The sequence below is a fragment of the Helicoverpa zea genome, chromosome 23 (genome assembly GCF_022581195.2).
Source record: "Helicoverpa zea isolate HzStark_Cry1AcR chromosome 23, ilHelZeax1.1, whole genome shotgun sequence".
NCBI classification, from domain to species: Eukaryota; Metazoa; Arthropoda; class Insecta; order Lepidoptera; family Noctuidae; genus Helicoverpa; species Helicoverpa zea.
In genome coordinates this window covers 7,411,632-7,431,217 of record NC_061474.1, presented here as the reverse complement: position 1 = coordinate 7,431,217, position 19,586 = coordinate 7,411,632, and the positions used below count along the sequence as shown (strand labels likewise).

The 19,586-nt window shown below is 36.9% G+C and overlaps 2 protein-coding genes across 2 annotated transcripts; both read right to left on the bottom strand.

The window, feature by feature from the left end:
• Positions 1–279: 279 nt before the first annotated feature.
• On the bottom strand, positions 280–7,450 carry LOC124641875 (cytochrome P450 4V2-like). The gene is made up of 10 exons (XM_047180125.1): positions 7,265–7,450; positions 5,074–5,163; positions 4,617–4,727; positions 4,025–4,210; positions 3,048–3,244; positions 2,486–2,558; positions 2,011–2,200; positions 1,585–1,736; positions 969–1,148; positions 280–542 (listed from the first exon to the last, which is right to left on the bottom strand). The coding sequence occupies exons 1-10, from the start codon at positions 7,401–7,403 to the stop codon at positions 388–390; spliced, it is 1,473 nt and encodes a 490-aa protein (XP_047036081.1). The 5' UTR covers positions 7,404–7,450; the 3' UTR covers positions 280–387.
• Positions 7,451–8,748: 1,298 nt separating this feature from the next.
• Positions 8,749–18,675, bottom strand: LOC124641874 (cytochrome P450 4C1-like). Its single transcript, XM_047180124.1, has 10 exons — positions 18,499–18,675; positions 14,138–14,227; positions 13,309–13,419; positions 12,219–12,401; positions 11,738–11,934; positions 11,382–11,457; positions 11,086–11,275; positions 10,423–10,574; positions 9,862–10,041; positions 8,749–9,523 (listed from the first exon to the last, which is right to left on the bottom strand). The coding sequence occupies exons 1-10, from the start codon at positions 18,641–18,643 to the stop codon at positions 9,369–9,371; spliced, it is 1,479 nt and encodes a 492-aa protein (XP_047036080.1). The 5' UTR covers positions 18,644–18,675; the 3' UTR covers positions 8,749–9,368.
• Between the last annotated feature and the right edge of the window lie 911 nt (positions 18,676–19,586).

The following is a 19,586-nucleotide window of genomic DNA, read 5'->3' as shown; positions in this document are numbered from 1 at the left end:
CTATATCTTTCACTTCAGATAGTATATATGGTTTCATAGTTATTCGCTATTTTTTAGATCCGTTTTCACTAGTTACCTGAAAGTAACAGTTTGTTATCCGATAGGTAATGCTATCTGCCAGATAAAGGCTGCTTACGATTTTGTGATGATGTTAAAGTTAGTTTATCTGACAGATAAGTTCCTGATAGGCTATTTGAGACTATCGAAACTGGTGCATTTTGTAAAGTAATTCTGGGGAAGACCGACGCAATTAATAAAACAAAAATAACATTACTAATTAGAATTCAAATAAAAAAGAATCCATACATTGGTAATAAATTAAATACTGTTTAACATCTATGCATTTTGAGCCTTCGTACTCTAGGAATAAAGTTCTTAATTATTTGTCTAATTTCTTAGAGTTAGTCCAATGAGGTGTCCAGCGATAGGTTTGAGTACTACGTCGAATTCAGCCTGCAACTTGCTTATGTCACTTGACACGCGGTATCGTCGTAAAATGTGTGCTAGAGTTGTCTTGATAACCATCATGCTGTATAGTTTACCTGAAATAAATATGGGCTCAGTTAGATTTAATTTTAGATAAATAATCCTAGTGGTATTTTGAATGTGCAAGTAATTTGTTGTTTGGATGTATGTTCCTCAATAAGTGTTTAACGGAAACTCGGCAGGTATAATCTATCAACAACTTAAGCATGGACGATTGAGTATTTTCGGAATATTTGTTGGAAGATACCACCTCTATACATATAATTTTACGCTTGCCAGTTTCACTAAGGAGTATCGGGTTGCCCGAAAGACTGGGTTGGGGAGGTCAGATAAGGCAGTTGCTCCATGTAAAATTCAGGTACAAATCGACGAACGAGTCACCCACGAAACCTATCCTACTGCTGGGCAATGACTTCCGTTGCCTAGTAACGGTTTGTTTAGGATTTGCTGTTCAAATATCAACAATCAAACGAAATACCTACCAATGCAGTTTCGCCTTCCAGCACCAAAGGCCATAAAAGCGTTAGGGTTCTTCGGCAATGTAGCTGGGTCCAGCCACCGCTCCGGTTTGAACTGGTCCACGTCTGGGCCCCACATGGTATGGTTGTTGATCCCTTGCAACCCTATTACGCAAGTGTTGCCAGCTTCTAGTGTGTAGTTTTCTGAAAGGTAATATAATTTTCAAAATTCTGCATTTGGCTTGATTAAATGTAGGTAGATTATAGTTAGATATTTAGGTAGATTATATACATCGTCCTTTTAATATGCTCTTTACGCATTTACTCAATTTCATCTTCCAATTAAGAGAGAGGGCTGTGGGCACAAGACAACTGATAAACATACTTAAATATATAATACTTTCAATATAAAAACTATACATAGGAACATCTAGGCTGAATCAAACGGTCTTGTACTTAAATGTTTGATTTCTGCGGGAATCGAACTTACCAACTTACTATGTGGTCTATTGCTAAGTTAATTTAGTCCACAGATGCTATTAGGAAAGTCTTAACAATTTATCTCCTTTATCGTTCTTTATCGTCGATCAATTTCCAAGTTATTCAAATAATATATTGATGTGAAAAAATAGTTACTTACTTATTCTAACATTCTTGTCTAACTTCCTCAGTATGACAGGGACAGGAGAATACAGCCTCAATGTTTCTTTGACCACTGCCTCCAAATATACGAGCTTTGGTAAAACATCTTTTGTTATATCTTCGTCCTTATTTACATGCTCTCTTTCAAGCCTGAAACATAATATACCATTTACTCAATATGACATAATACATAGTGATACACAGAGCTATGTTCATCCTCTCGACCCTGCGTCTGAACTCTCTCCGGTCGTGTCGGATCGCCGTCCCATCGGGCTATGAGAGTGAAGGAATATTTAGTACACCTGTGTCTGCGCAAATGCTTAAGCGCTATAATGTCTTGCGCAGCTGGCTGATTTCTTTAGAGAGAACAGCCACTATGGCCGACAATTGGCCCTGCCGAGAATGAAAATAATAATGAACTTACTCTTTGTAAATTTTCTCTTGTATGTCTTCGTTGGAACCAATTACGACTAACATGAAAGTCATAGCCGAAGAACTGGTGTCGTATGAAGCTGCTACAAAGGTGTCTAAATGTGCCCTTATATCTTCGTTTGTAAAGGCATTCTGTTCCTCAGCCAAGTTCAGCATTTGATCCAGGACTGGTTTGAATCTATCTGGAAATTGAGTTTTTGTTTTGGTGCCATTGAAATCTATGAAATTCGTTATTGCCTACAATTCCTATAAGCAGCCTAGAAGATCAATTAAATTGCGATCAATTAAGAATCGTGTAAAATTTACCCTATTAAGTTAAAATTTAAGATTGGAAAAGGATGTTTAATGTTTTTTTGAGTGCACCTAAGAAATAGAAAAAGATGCTCATTGAATTGTAAGTAAAAGTATAATTATACAAAGATATTTGTTGTTATTCAGTGTGTATTATATTAATTTTATTTATTTACCTGGTATGGTGTTATTATTATCAGCATTTGACCTATTTATCATTTTCAAATCTGATTTTCGTTTTACGATAATCTGAAACAAAACAAAATGATGTAATCTTTTTAATTTGTGTGTAGTCTTGCAGCTAAGTAATCGCCGCACATGGAAATCGATAAAACGGGTAGTCAAAAGTCAAAAAGGGTGACAACCAGTCTCACATAGGGGAATTGGGTTGCCCGAGTAACTGGGTAGAAGAAGACAAGTAGGCAGTCGCTCCACGTAAAATTCAGCTGTACTCGATTAGATTAAACTGGAAGCCGACCCCAACATCTATACTAAAATTATAAAGCTGAAGAGTTTGTTTGTTTGTTTGAACGCGCTAATCTCAGGAACTGTTGGTCCGATTTGAACAATTCTTTCGATGTTTGATAGCCCATTTATCGAGGAAGGCTATAGGCTTTTTATCCGGGTTCGTGCAGAGGTTCCCACGGGATGCGGGTGAAACCGCTGGCAGAAGCTAGTAGTTAATAAAGGGCTAGGCTGATGATAAGTAAGATCTACGTATTCAAAGGAAATACTTACAGGATCAATGATACTCTTCATTTTCTTAATCAATGCATCTTGCTTACGCTTCAAAGAGCTGAAATTGAATGCATAGGACAAATGCATCCATCCTGATTGCACTCTCTCTACAAGGGTGGCTACATATTCTTCGAATGCTTCTGCATAATCTGTATCGATTACATTCTGGTCTTTAACATCGAGTCCTAGTGAAGTGCCTGTAACATATAATTGATTAATATGACAATGAGGTAAGGATGAAAGCCTTTTTGGAATACTCCTGATATCCGTAGACAAAAATGGAAGCCGACCCCGAATAGTTGGGAAAAGGCTTGCGAGATGATGATGATGGATAAAAATGTACTGTATTGGTTGTTTCGTTGGTATAGTGATCGCAAAGTGCGATTGCTGTACACGCGTTCCTGGATTCTATTCTAGGGTTTGAAATTGCATTGTGGGTTATAATCGCAAAGCAGCGGAGGGAAGCCGGTGCGTTACACTTTCACCCGTACGTCTCGGAGGGTAAGTAAATGTTCGTCCTGGGCCTGATCTCTCTGTGGTCGTGTTGGATTGCCATTCCATCTGACCTTAGGAGTGAGGGAAATGAGAGCGTACCTGTGTCTGCGAAAATGATTATACTCTATTATATGACCTGCGCAGTTGGCTGATCTTTTTATCGAGGGCAGTCCCAGTAGCCGTAATTTAGCTCAGAAGCCTTTGTAATAATAAAAAATCCATCTTTTGTGAGCTTGGAAATTGCTCGTGAATTTTTGAAACTTCTTCTTTCGTGTCATATATTGAGACTACACTATGTCAGCCCAATATGCCGCCACAGCGAGAGCACGGCCGGATGCGCTCATTAGGTCCTGCCGCGAGCAAGTTTCAGGGCACAGTGGACATGCGATTAGGTGGGACATCGTCTGCACGGTAGCCCCGCACTTTTGAAACTAATTTTGAAACACAATTTTTGAAACTGATTAGTTGTTCTGGATACTTACGGCTAACAGTTTTCAAAGTGAAGTTCACGAAGTGACTACGGACATCAATCGGCTTTTTATCGACTTCAGTATCTAACAGCGCAACAAGACTTCGCGCTTGACCATTTATTTCGTCCAGGAACGTGTTTAGTACTTGTTGGTTGAACGCTGGATTTAATAGTTTGCGGTGTGCTTTCCACAATGAAGCTGAAAATAATAATATGATTTTTTGATGGGTCTGTATTTTGTGCTACAATTTCATACTGTTTTATACTATGGTAAATGCCAAGCATATATTGCCGGGGCTGCGGGTTGTTCGAAAGAGATACCGCGACCCTGGTACATAAAAAGCCTATGATGGAACACGACGGTTTTTAGTCAGTAAGAGTCTGACACTCCCTCACCGCTGCTAACCCACAGCGGGAGGGGTCATTTGCTGATTTCCGATATCGTTAAAAAAAAAGGTAATACCTATATTTTGCTAATATTAATATTGTGTAACTTATAGAGGATAGAGCGAGTGGAAGAAGAAGATACGGAAAGCGGACCCCGTCACAAGACGGGATAAACGCTAAGAAAAAGAAGAAGAAGAATATTGTGTAACTTAGCATACCATCAGCAGTGATCAGTCCGGTGCCCAAAAAATTTTTGGCGAAATCATAGAAGTATGATTTATTCAAACAAGTATTGGCTATTAATATGCTGTCGTCCGGATCCGTTACAACTGAAAATTAATACAAAATTAAGTAAACGTGATGTTCAGGAAAATACTTAGTTACAAGACCTATTATTATACCAAAGTAATTCTGTCTATCTGTTTGTTTGTCCTGCTTTGACGCCAAAACGAATGAATCGATTTTAAGGAATTTTGGTGTCCATATTGTTTAGGACTGGTCTCTGATCTGATTCCTTTCAGTCGTGTCAGATTACCGTTCCATCGGGCTATGATAGTGAAGGAACAGAGAGTGCACCTGTGTCTGCGCAAATGCTTGTTCACAATAATATGGAAAATTTACGTTTTACGTTCTGGACGCCATTATTTCACTACGAAATATAATTTGATAACTTACTATAAAACGTATGCGTTCCAAACCACATCCTTATAACGTCACCTTTCTCCACACAATAACTGTTTAAAGTTTTGAGAAATCCCGCCAGATCTGGAATTTCAAAATGTGCTCATTATATAATAGTTAACTTATTAATCAACATGTCATTTGATTTTGATTGGAATCACCCGAGAACATCGTCTTTTTGAGAATTCGGTTATATATTGGAATACTAATATTATAAAGGTGAAAACTTTGTTTGAATGCTCTAATCTCAGGCACTACGGGACAGACTGGCATATCTTTAAATTCCGACGTGCTAGTGTAACTTTATGCTCTGGACTTCGATTACTCATCAAATTTTCTATAAGAAATTATTTATTTTACCTTTCGTAACAAAAAATAAAATAATTTGTAGACTAGTGATTTTTCACCGACAAACGACGTTGTTATCAGTGAATAAAATGTTTAAAGCTCAATTTAGCCATACTTAGGTGTTTTTCTAGTTTCATATTTATCTAAAAGCGAAATATAAATAACGCAAATAAAAACTCAAGATTGATGGTGGCAAGAAAAAATCTAAATTACAAGAGTAAACTACCACTTATCGTTATTACACAGTGCCAAAATTATTGATAACGACTCAAATTACAGTCATAAACGATATGTCTAAAAACTAGTAATTTTGTCAAAAAACTAGCAAAAAGTCAAATTAGATAGGTTATACTGAAGACGCAATATTTCCCAACGATGTGAATTTTTTTTGCTCGTAAAATTGGAAAACTAAATTAGCTAGGTAGTTATGAAGTCAAATGTAAAAAGTATAAGAATCTTCAACTGGCTTCCGCCAGCGGTTTTTCCTGAGTAATACGACCCTTAATCAGACAAAAGTAGCCTTCATTGATATATAAAACTGAAGAAACATGCTTACCTAGATATTGCCAAGTTTCACGTAAATCCGTACAGTAGTTTGTTCTTGAAAGGGGAATTAGGATCCATACGACCACATTAATGTATAAAGTAGGAAAAATTAATGATTCCAAATGACATGTACTATAAATACTCAGGTCTTTATGACTAAATATAATCTTCTGAAACTTTTTCGTATTTTTTTTACTGAAAATCTAACTTATTACCTATGCCTAGGTGCTAACGGAAAACCAATTAAATCATGATTTATTTTCTTCCTCAACCTTAGTATGACGCAAGTAATTAAAAAAATAACACAATTAAAAATTATGAAACTATTTTCTTACACAGATTGTAAAGAGGAATGCAGTTTCATTAGGTACAATTCATAGAAAAAAAAAACTGTTTATTTACCATTATAAACAATGGTTAAGCTTAGGCAAGACAATCCCTACTAATATTATAAATGCGAAAGTAATTCTGTCTGTCTGTCTATCTGTTACGCTTTCACGTCTAAACCACTGAACTGATTTTAGAGAGTCACAGTTGACCTTGAGAAAGAACATATCCCGGACTTTTGAAGAATTCTCTTGGAAACGCGATATAGGTAACCGAACTCTCCGCGGGCGAAGCCGTGGGCGAAAGCTAGTTCAAAGATAAGTCTTGTAATAAAAGTCAGGACAATATTAATGAAAAAAGCGGTATTTTCTGTCTATTTAATTACAGTTTTTAATGACAGAGGCTTGGCACACCTATTCAATCAATGCAGTTATTAATCAGTTACTATATTGATGGCCTATAATTAAGTCCTTTTAAAACTTTTATAAAGCTAACTTTTAACTTTTATAAAACTGCATCATGAAGCGATTATTATTTTTCAGAAATGTGTTGTGTACCATTTATGTTTACACATGAAAGGTAAGTATATGATTTTTCATTTTTTCCTGAAATCTACATTCATATTAATAAGGGAATTTTTGAGGGTACATGATTTTTTATGCGTTCCTGAAATCTACACGTAGGTATATTATTAAGGGGATTGTTGTGTTCTGTTTGTACCCTTCAGGCACTGAAACTACTAAACTGATTTGAAAAAATATTTTACTATTCTATCAAAGTTAAAGCCAAATTCATATATTGAAAAGCTTATTAAATAAGCACTTTGTCACGTCAAATTACATTGACCAGCACCCCCAAAAACGTCCCCCTTTCACCGCTTTTTAAAATAGGCTATATTTTATCCCAGACAGAAGTTCCACTGAGATACAGATACCCTATAAACAACTATTACAAAAAAACTTACACGTCCGATCTCCAATGATGTGAGGAAGATGTCCTATCAATGGAAAAGCCCAAGGATAAGTCGGAGGTCCCTTATCCCTCGGCTTCATAAACCACCAAACAATCACTACACAAATTACAGTACACAGTAGCACAGACATTTTGAAATTCTAATGTTGATCTGCGCAAACGTAAGTGACAATCTTCTTTATATACGCGGACATAGTCATTCGTGTTTAAATTCAGAATGCCTTATGGTTTCGAGTTGAACCTTTATGAATGTCGTTTGGGCCTATTTAAATTCGGTTTGGAATTATTTATGATAACTGTTATGTTATCTGAGAAATTGATTGGCTTAACGGGTTTGTCAATTGGAATCTATTTAATTACTAAGTGTTTACTGTCCGTCTTTCACCAGGATGTATCTCATGGATCGGGATAGTTAGACGGAAGAAATTAACAAAGGTTGTCTGTAAGAAATCGCTTTCAGCGATAAGACCGCCCATTGTGTCACCAACTTCAAAATTTTTGTTTGTTCTTGTTGATTTTTAATTGGTGTGCATAATAAAGAATATATCTATCTATTAACACTGTATTTCTGTTGTAGATATGAAAATTATATTTTGTTAAATGAAATACTTTGAAGGGGCTTCCTCACAATAAACGTGAATCCTAGGTACAGATCGCCTTTATACATTATCTTTTCCAAAATATTTATGTTTTATAAATAGTAAGTATGTATGTGCATTAAAAATAATGATAATATTTTTTTGTTCATTATAGATATTGGTACCTACGGAATCCTTCGTGAGCGTCTAAGACTCACACTTGAGTTGATTTATTATTAGCAGTGATAAGAAAAACTAACTGTCCAATTGATTTAACTTTAAATCTATTTATGGTGACACAAAATAATAAGTTCTGAGTATTTTTTCAGGTGTAATAATACAATTGTTCTTGACACTTGACACTTGCCATTTTATTTTTAAAATGTTATGAAGATTAGTTTCTAGGCCAACTTGACTGCTCAGTAATAATAATAATGGCTTCCAGGCCGATAGTCGATAGATTTTATAGCCGTAGAGATTTTATTTTCTTTTCTCGTACTTCGATCACGCTAATACCTGTATGTGAATGTGTATGTTTATTAGGTACTTTTCGTTTACTCCGCTACTGCCGCTACACTATATTCGATGAAAATTGGCCGTAATACTGCTTATACCTAAGTATATAAATCGATCATGACTGGCCCCTTTTCATTCGGGTTCGGAAAGTTCGTCCATTCGGGAGGGTGGAGGCTAGATCATCTCCCGAGCCTTTTTTCCCAACTATGTTGAGGTCGGTTTCCAGTCTAACCGGATTCAGCTGAGTACCAGCGCTTTAGAACCCAATACTCCTTGGTTAGACTGGCGTCTGGCTTGACTACGCGTAAGGACTGCCAAGGATGTTCAATGGGTGGAGGCCAGATATGTTAAATATTATGGTAGGTACAAGTCAAAACTAATATTTAGAAAAGAGAATAGTTTTATTTTCATTGAATGTCTTGCATACATAAGTTTATAAGTTTTTATGTCTTAAGTTTAGGTACATTCTGCCTTTTGGCATACAAAGGTTTTTCAACAATAAGTTACTTATCATATTATCTTAAACTAATATAATAATATAGATAAAGAATATTTCTGCTTGCTGGCAATTACATAAAATTGTACTAAGAATCAACGCTAATCATATTGGTACCTAAGAATACCCACACTTCTTCACCCACACTGTTGGCCGACAGTTTGTTCGGGTTCAAAAATCAGTACGGAAACGAATGGTAGTACGCACATAATGACGATCAAGTATTTAGGGCTCATTTAACTTGACTGAATTCAGTCGTCTAATTAGGTTTCTAAATGATTTCATGAAACCTATATTCCTAAATGCGATTGCATTTGTCTGCATTTAGTGACTGAATAATTAAGACGACTGCAGAATTCAGTCAAGACCTTTAGACTGACTAAAAACTTTGCCTTAATTCACGACTTAAAAAAAAAATATATTAAATATTGGGCCAGGACTCGGCCGACTGATTAGTTGGCAATTTATTTGCGGGTACTCTTAATGAAGTATAATAATTTTCGTTATCATACTCTTAATTCTATACTCATGTCATGCCCAGACTCAGGTTTCATGAGCAGGTCACATTTTGTCTCTAACTTGTTAACATCACCGTGCACACGATATTTTCGTAAGATATACACTAGAGTCGTTTTCAGCGCCATTATGCCATATAATCGACCTGTAAAGAAAGAAATGCTAAATTATTATCGGAAAGGATATATGTCCTAAAAATTCCATGTATAATCGACAGTGGCCATTCATTACTTTGAAGAAATTATTGAAGCGAAAACATAACTACGTATTTTCTAAATACCATGAGTATAGTCCTACTAAACATCGTGCCATCTCTAACGTAGTGCCATATCAGGCAACAGGCGTTTGTTTGTTCGAAAGTTAGTTGCGAGTTGCCATTGAAGTTGGGGATAACTATAGCTATCTATAGTTGAATAATAGTCTACTCATCAAATCAGACATCAGAGAATATTTTCCAGAACACATACAAAAATGAATAGTTACCTATACAATTCCGTTTCCCCAAGCTGAAGCCAGCGAAAAAGAAAGGGTTCTTAGGCAACCGCGCCGGGTCCAGCCACCGCTCCGGTATGAACTGGTCCTTATCCGGCCCCCAGACAGGATGACGATGAAGACCGTAAACTGATATCAAGTACGTACAGTTAGCTGGCAGGGTATATTTCTCTGAAAATGGAAAAAAATAGAATTGAATGTGAAGTTGTATAACAACGTAAATGGGGTGTATAAGAAATTAGATTTCACCAGCTGTTTTATCTTCCTTCAGAGGGAACTACTTAACGGTCTCGAATAAAAAGTATGTAGCCCATTGCTATTCTGGTGTGTAATACCGCCAAGGTTGATCAAAATCCATTATTTATAAACTTTCATATAAGATTTTAAATCTGGCCGATTCCAACGTAGCCTATGTAGTTGAGAAAAGTCTAAGCAGTGATGATTAAGATTTGAAATTTGGCAACTAAAGTATAGGTACTGCAAGTGGAAATTAATATGCAACGAAAAACTTTATTGATGAAATAATACCAGCTGATAATAAAGCATACTCACTTAGTTTGACGTCTGTAGAAGAAGTCCTAGCGATTCTTGGTACTGGGGGATATAACCTCAAAGCCTCCTTTATCACTGCTTCCATATACACGAGCTTTGGTAGATCGTGTCTGGTCACATCTCTTTCTGGATCATCAAATACTTCTTTAATCCTGTAAAATAAAGTTCCGGTAAAATCTTAAACGCGGTAATAACTAGCAAGCCTTAGAATAGATACACCACACTACAAAGTTCTAGTAGAGAACATTTCGTGATTAACAAATATTTAATGTAAGAGCAGTACTTTCAGACAAATTAAAAATGGAAGACCTGATGATATTGCATGCACCATCATTAAATTTGCATAGAAACCTTTTATTTATAAATAAGAACCTAAAACATTAGGAGCTTTCTTTTCGGTTCCGTATTAGGTTTATTTGGTTAAAAATGTATGGTGATGGACGCAATCAAAAGCTTTGGTGAGTTCACAAAATACTCCAATATGGCATTTTGTCAATTTTCATACTCCAAAAAGTGTTTCAGAGGAGCAACACCCAAGTTACTACACGCAAGATAAGTTTTCTATCTGTATCAAGTCTATAATGTCTTTGTAGAGTTTTACTAGCTTCAGTTTTTTTTAAATAGGTATCGAAGTTAGTTTCTGAGTATTCTTAATATACGTACTCTTGAACCATTCGTTCCTGTACATCAGGATGCGATCCAATCAGTACCAAAATGAATGTCAAAGCTGTAGCACTTGTATCGTAAGCAGCTGCTACTATGGTATCCAAATGTTCCCTCATCTCATCATCATCGAAGGCATCTTGTTTATCAGCCAAGTCCAGCATTCGATCCAACAGAGGCACAAAGTTATCTGAAACATTGACATAATTTCATTTACGAATTCTGTAAAGACCTGTTACAAGCTACATGGTTTGTCTATGGATGAATAAATAATGTCTGGAAATAGTTGAATTTACCTGTATCAGGATCTTCATTCTCATCTTTGTCTAAATCCTTCATTGATTTTAATTCCGTTTTGCGATTTGTGATTACCTGCGAAAATCAGCTTATAATTATAGCAATCAAAATGGCATCTGAAATAATTAAAAAAATTTAAGTCCATCCATTCATCTGCTTTTTTATCTAACTAAACACTCCGTGTCAATCTGTCATAACTATACAATAAAAATATTTTTTCCAAGTATAAATCACTATAACAATGAACCATTTCTTTTGTGTCACATCAAATTAAACCTTTTTTTAAATTAATTTCTTTCTACCTGTCGTAAATTCACACGATTGTTTCATTATTTGCAAATGGAGACATAATTACCGAGCTAGTTATCCCTTTCACGATGTTGCCAAGCTCACCAAATCGTTTGCTTGCCGATGTCCATTTATAGATGTACGTTAAATGTAACCAGACATTTTGTACTCTTTGTATGAAAAGCAGAAATATTTCATCTGTTGCGTGAGCATAGTTTTCTAGAGCCTCACTTATCTCATCGAAGTTGGGTCCAAATGTGGTTCCTACAAAATGAACGTTAGATGATGTTGTGTCTGGGTGAATATTTTTTACAAGGTCGGGTCTTAGCAACAAACATAATTTGCCAATGTTATGGTAAGGTCTACTGTGACTTAATCCTTGACTCAACGGTCTGCCGTCTTTGCCACCATGATATTTGCAGGTTAGTCCACGATTCTAAGACAAGGAGTTTCGCTGGAGATTTTGCGGTTCTCCCAGACTTGCCTAAATGTCAATCACCCTCTCGAAAATGTATACGCATTTTGTTTGTATAGATAGATGTACTCACGGCACGCAGTTCCTAAGAAATTGGTGATCAGGTATGGCTGAATATTAAAAGGGCCCTTCCCTGCCTCCGAGGAGAGAGCAGAAACGAGTAGTTTTGCCTCTTTACAGAATGCGCCGACAAATGACTGCAGCACTTGCAGGTTGAACGCTGGGTTCAGTAGCTTGCGGTGAGATTTCCAGTTTGCTGAAATGAGAACAATACGCATAGGTAAAGAAAAAGAAGAATTAGTTCGTCTTTTAGATAACCCTGAAATGGTGGACACATATTTTTTCATTTCTCTTACAAACATTACAACATGATGGAATTTTGTATTACGTCATTTTTAAGTACTTTACATAAAAGTGACATCACGGGCCCCCGATCTCAATCTTTGTTGCGTTTTAAAATAAATATTGAATGCCCAATATTTTTAGCCCTGAAACCATACCTATTGTTACTACTGCATGTAATACAAAATAGGTCTATTACAGGTTCTACGACTACACTAGGGATTTGGACATGTATAAAGAATTGATGAGGACTTCTTTTATTTGCTTGCGATATGTCGTGACATACGTTTAGGCGGAAAACAAAGTGATCTAATAGTTCCGTTTCTTGTACCTCTTTTGATACGGAGTTCTAAAAGTGTTGTCAATTATAGTAGCTTCTTGTTTAGACCGTAATACCTTTAATGGGTTGAAGTCATGCGTGACAGGATCATAGAATAATAGTGTTGCTTATTACTAGTACTTATCACTTCATTTGTCTTGGTATTATCCAACCGAAAAAAAATATGTAAAACCTGAGTTATAATTACTACTGACTAGCTGTTTCACTTGTATCGAGAGGGAACTACGTAACGCTCCCAGATAAAAAGTAAGGTTAAGCAACACTTGATGCGGTCGTTCCGTGGATGGGTGACCGTCTTGTTATGACGATTTTTCTCATTATAATATTTGTGTTATTATCTACAGGTGTAAGGAACGATTTTTCAATCGCTATAACTTTCTTCAGAAGAATATGTTTGATAGCTTTTTTTGATTATAGGAACCGCTATCCTCAGATAAAAGTTAACTGATGATTGCAAAATCGGGATGATAAAATTATTTACCTCTTGCTGTAACAAGGCCCCTGTCATATATCTCTTCAAAAAAGCCATAAAAGAATGGTTTCTCTAAACAGTGGTTTGCTACTATCAGGCCGTCGTCCGGATCTGTTATTACTGAAACAATGATTATAATTAATAGGTACCTACTTAGATTATGATGAGTATAAGTCAATACATTGAAGACTATACTTAAGTTTATCTGTGTTTCACTTCGATAGATTGCAATCTAAGCACATTTCGCCAGATGATAGATTCTGTGTAATGGTATTTATAATTTTACTGTGACATATCCATATTAACAAAACAAACTAGCTCTTCATAAAAAAAAACAATCGCAATCTGCAAATTTTAGTCGGCCGATAATTTGATCGCGATTATTCTTTATGCAGATAAATGTTAGGGTGCATCTACACAGTGCAAGTAGCTGGAGCAAGCTAACTTGCGCAGTTGACAAGAGCACGCGGGTGGGTATTTTGCTTAGGTACGTACATGCGCGAGTCGCTGGACCCGCACGTTTTTTAAATGTATGTAACCTGCGCATGTGCCTTAACATTCGCAAGTTACTTGTTCCGTGTAGATGCAAACTTAGTACACATTACAATGATCAGGTATCCGGTTGGTAACAGACCGAAAAAATTTTGGTTGAATTTACAATTATCTTCAAAGTAAATCAGTCAAGGCCAACTACCGACCGATAGTTTCGTCTGCAATGTACGGGGGAATAGGTATTTAATTTAAAACAAAAAAGGTATCAAAATGCAACACATATTCATGTCTAAAGTCTTATAAAGGATTATTGTCATGCAGTAACTAGCCAAAGATAGGTACTTACCAAATAACGGATGAGTTCCAAAACGGAATTCTATAATCTGCTTGTTTTTTGCAACGAAATCGTACACTTTTTTTTCAAACTCCCACATGTCTGTAATTTAAAAATGAAGATTAAAATCCTACATCCTACATCCTATCCTACATTCCTACGTTTCCTACATCCTACATCCTACATATATTCCTACATATTCCTACATCCTACATCCTACATATCCTACATCCTACATCCTACATCCTACATCCTACATCCTACATCCTACATCCTACATCCTACATCCTACATCCTACATCCTACATATATTATAAACGTGAATGTTTGTGAGAATGTATGGATGTATGTTTGTTATTCAATCACGCAAAAACAGCTGGACAGATTTGATTGAAATTTGGTATGTAGATAGGTGATACCCTGGATTAACATATAGGCTACTTTTTATTCCGGTTAAAAGGGGAAAAATTATTCAGCCACGGTCAAAGTGGCTCCATCTATGGTACATAAAATACAACAAATTTGACAAAGCAGCAAGGTGGAAAGATATTAGCGGAACAATTATCATTTAAAGTCATAGATGGAGTTGTGCATTTTTTCATAAAGAAATTGAGCTGGGGTTTTATTTTAGCTTATCTTCCATTAATGTGGAGGCTTAAAAGGAACTTACGTTAAATGAGTAATATTAAGTAGACCTTAAATATTTTTTGTGTGGTGCAAAACATGTAGCGCTTAAAGAAAGGAGAAAGATATGTCTCTCGCAAGCGCTGCTAAGCGAGAGTTAAGTTTCTGTAGCTTTAGAAACAAGCCTAGACAAAAAGTGCACATTAAAGAAATGAGAGTTTATTCGATTTAATACCATACGCACGTAAAATGCTTTTTCGTCCCTGAAAACGTACAAATTACGCGTCGCATACCAGAGACATGCTTAGGTACTTTCAACTTCTGATCACAAATACACTGTTCACGATTATGAACAGTCACAATCAGACCCGAGCTAAGTCTAAATAAACACCTTTTATTCAGGGTGTGTCATTCATAATCACATTAAATCAAATCGCATATACTTTATGATATTAAATGGCGAATTGTAAAAAAATAACCTAATCCAGTCAGTGGAGTAATTTTATCCACAGGAGTAATTTTTCGTTTTTATAATTTACAACATCATGGTGTAAAGCAGAGATAAAGTTAGGAGTATCGAATGTTTTGATCAGTTGACAGCTGTCAGTTTTCAAGGGAGAATTTCAGTTGTTTGTAATGACTGACTTTTATATGGTGTTCTAATTTTATCACATTTTTATTCTATTTACTTTGTTTGAAAAATTCATTTTTTTATTTTTACGTATTTTTCTTTTACCTTTGTGTTAATCGATATATAATAACCAGTATATTAACGCATTTCATTTAATGTGATTATGAACGACACACCCGATATACCTACGTTTACATCATTGATATAATTCAGTTACAACGACAAAACTGCTATGAAACGTGTTTTCGCTAAATGTACTATTATTTTTTTGAAAACATATATTCCCAACTCTGATCTCATGGAGTTGGCGCCCGGCTGTCACCACTGTGTGGACTGTGCGAACTATCGTACCCGGCCCTGGTTTAAGCCATGGTCTGGGGTGAGAAGAAATGAGATGACAAAGAATGAGGTGGGCGGAACGACTAAAAATTCCCACCTCTCATCTCAGCCACTGCGGCAAGACACCACGAGAGCTGGGTGTCGAGAGACAACTCCCGGCCATCATAGGCGTGGGCGATGAGTTTTGAGTGGGTCGTCGACCATCCAGCTCCTAGGGGACCCGTGTCTAACAGGCCCGTGTCAGCGATGTGCGTTATTTCACGCGCCCCTTTAGGAGATTCAGCAAACCCCAGTGAGGCCCACTAGGGCCAAAGCTTAACACTCCCTCACGCTGCACCAATAACGGAACCAGTGCAATCACATTGCCACTGACAGAAGACTGCATTCTCTAATGAACAAATCAAACTGATGGCTGAGAATTACGTAACTTTCCAGGTTGCCATGCAACGTGCTGCAAATGTCCAGGCCTTTGGTAATCATTTTCTCCACCTTCACAAAAAAACATAGGAAGTGTTGAAGGGCGTTTTGGCGGCTGCCTTTTGTTTTTGACATTCGAAAAGTGCTGATTTATCAGCCTAATTTGAATAAACGTTTTTGAGTTTTTTTCACTTGAGTTTTATGGTACATGAACAAATTAGAATAGTATTGAATTCGTTTTGGTCGCGGGGACTTGGTCGTCTTCATCACGTATTTACCAACTCTTAGTGGTCAACACGCACACCCGCTTCTCTAACTATATTTGAAGGATCAACAAGATTGTTTTAGTTATATTAACTAAGCTACTATAGCCCGCTGTCGAATCTTTCTACATCAATACTGAAGAAGCTATATTATTATTAGTGTGTGCACAGCCTAATGTTTCTTCTGATCTGCTGGCTCCACCAAGAAGTGACAAATTGCGAGCGCACATTTTGAAAAAAAAAAAACTGCAGGCTTCACGTTTGAACATATGAATTGGACTCTCACAGATATTGGCTTATTCGTGAACTGATTCAGACATTTCGGTGGATTCCCAACTTAACATAGTGAGTGAGTGCACAGAAAATCCTCAAGTGTTTCCCCCTGTAGTGAAATTATGCGCCTGCCTGATGACTATGTCATCATCCACCCAGCTATTCCCCAATTTTGTGGCTGTTGGCTTCCAGTCAAACCGAATCTGTTTGAGTACCAATATTTTACTGGGAGTGACTACCTTTATGATCTCCTCAACCCAGTGAACTGGAAACCACGTTATCCATGGTAAGACTGTTTGACAGACTTTCTGGCTTCTGATAAGTCGCAGTTGCTGCAGAAAATGTGCAAATGATAGCTTTATCAGACCTTTGTATCCTGTAAGAATTACTTACGCCAAATTATTATGTAATCATTTTCCAATTCGATTGACTAGGTCCAGAGATTTCCACAACGTCACAAACTTTACTTCTTTCATTTACTTAAATATAAATGGTCACACATGAGAGACGATGGCAGATAGAAGAGTATGGAAGGAGAAAACATAATAACGACCTCAAATACAATTGGGATAAGAGCAGGGGGATGATGATGATGATAAATGGCCACACATACATATACCTACACACAATACACCTACCGGATAAATAGTATTTTGACAATTCTACATTGCCCACGCAGACTAAGTCGCGGGCAACAGCTAGTGTACAAATATAAAAGGATATCAGAAGAAAATTTAAAAAATGTAGGTATTTAAAATCGGCACTTTTTGGAAATCAGTTTTAAATCAAACTATTATACAAGCTGTTGATTTGCATCCGTGCCATATTCAAGGAGGTAATTATGCTAATGATTCTCGACCCAAATCAATAAAAAAATTGGTACGTAATTTTTTTTCTTTCATTTTTTTTCGGAATTTCGTAAATGTCATCCAGCCTTATTTAAACTTGGCGCGTATGTTACTGGCGTTAAAACCGTGCTGCACCCTCACACAAACGCAAACACAAAGCATACGCAACGATCACTCATAAATTTCATTCAAGAAATTGGATTACTTCGGAAATACCACGACATTACAATGACAAAAAAAAGCAGTGCATATTAGTTATTTCCAATCTACTGTAATTCCAATCGATTATTTACGTATTGTATGTCCTCCTCCTGAACTATGGCACAAATGCAAATCAACACCTTGTATTAACTTCTTAGCCGCAATACATACACGTAAGATTAAATTTAAAATAATTGGTTATTATGTAACATTGGATAAACTATGCATATAAAAATGAACGAGTATTTATCTTTGCCATCGAATCACGAAATCAGTCATACCATATGAAGAGGTTCTTATGGTATAAAAAAATATATAAATTAAACTTGACTGTACATAACTAGATTGTCTGAAGTGCGGGTCAGCTAGTAATAAACAATTAATCTACCTGACCGATAATTAAGTTATTGTTATTTAGAAGCGTTAGTGCGCGGTTTCACCTGCGACCCGAGGAAACTTCTTCTAGCAGTTGGATAAAAGACAGCCTGTATGTTATTTTTATGTGATTACAGGCAGGCAAAATTTTAACAAGTTTTATCAAATTGGTTCAGTAATTTAATTTAAATATTAACAAAAATACAGTTACCGTTCATACAATACGGATTTATAATATTAACAGGATTGATTGAAAAGAATCGTCTATACTTTTCACCAAGTAGGTACAATTTTTTGCGAATTCTTGATACTATAATTGAATTTATAAATACAAAAAAGATTATGAAATACTGAATAAAAATGCCTTGAAAACCTTAAAAAATAAAATATTAGGCTACTTACGTTTCGAGTCTCCGATAACTTTATACGCATGTCCTATGAGAGGTAGACAACCAGGATACAAAGGGGGTAACGTCGCACTCCGTGGTTTCACCCACGACCATATTGCAAACACAAAACACAACACTATTAAAACCATAAAAATCATGGTTCCTATTAGCACGCGCTACTTTTCTCATCTAGATAAATTAATGGCTCTGACCACGTTATATAGCTTTTCACTATATTGCTAAACAAAAGAGTATATAATTGCATATGATTAGTTCTTTAATAGGTCTTAATTAGTTGACGTAATTTTTGTAGCGACAGAAATAAATCTAGAATAATATAATAATATGCCCCGCAGGGCATCTGAGGCGGATGACGGGGAGTAGCAACCCCGCGGGGCTATAATTATATCCGAGTGCTCCAGGGAGAGTATACTGTCCCCCATCTCCGGTCTGCCGGAGTGAAGCATGACGAGGGGTAGGTCTCCCGCCTCTTGGCTTGCCTTCATCGGCCGGTCAGAGTGGAGTCGCTAGAGTAGGGTTAGCAGCCCGCTCGGAGGGTAGGTGCCTCGTGGTAAGTGGCGAGTGGGCCGGTGATGCTGAACCCACAGGGAGCGCGTGATCTGCGTTTAAAGTCCGCCGAGGTATCCTCACCCTTCAGCCGCTCATGTACCTGTTGCCCTCTTGTTGCGATTTAGCGACTGATTCCCGGGGGCCCAGTAAGTGAGTTGGCGAGTCTCCACCTGCCATTTTAACATGTATTTAATACATTGTCATCGGCAGGTGCCATAGTTCCCGTAGTTTCCCATTCCTAGTCCATTAGCATCCCATCACAATAGCCCAAGTAGTTTTCATCCATCATCCTCCGAGCCTTTTCCCAATCATGTTGGGGTCGGCTTCTAGTCTAACCGGATTCAGCTGAGTACCAGTGCTTTTACAAGAAGCGACTGACTATCTGACCTCCTCAACCCAGTTACCCGGGCAACCCGATACCCCTTGGTTAGACTGGTGTCAGACTTACTGGCTTCTGACTACCCGTAACGACTGCCAAGGATGTTCAATGACAGCCGGGACCTACAGTTTAACGTGCCATCCGGAACACAG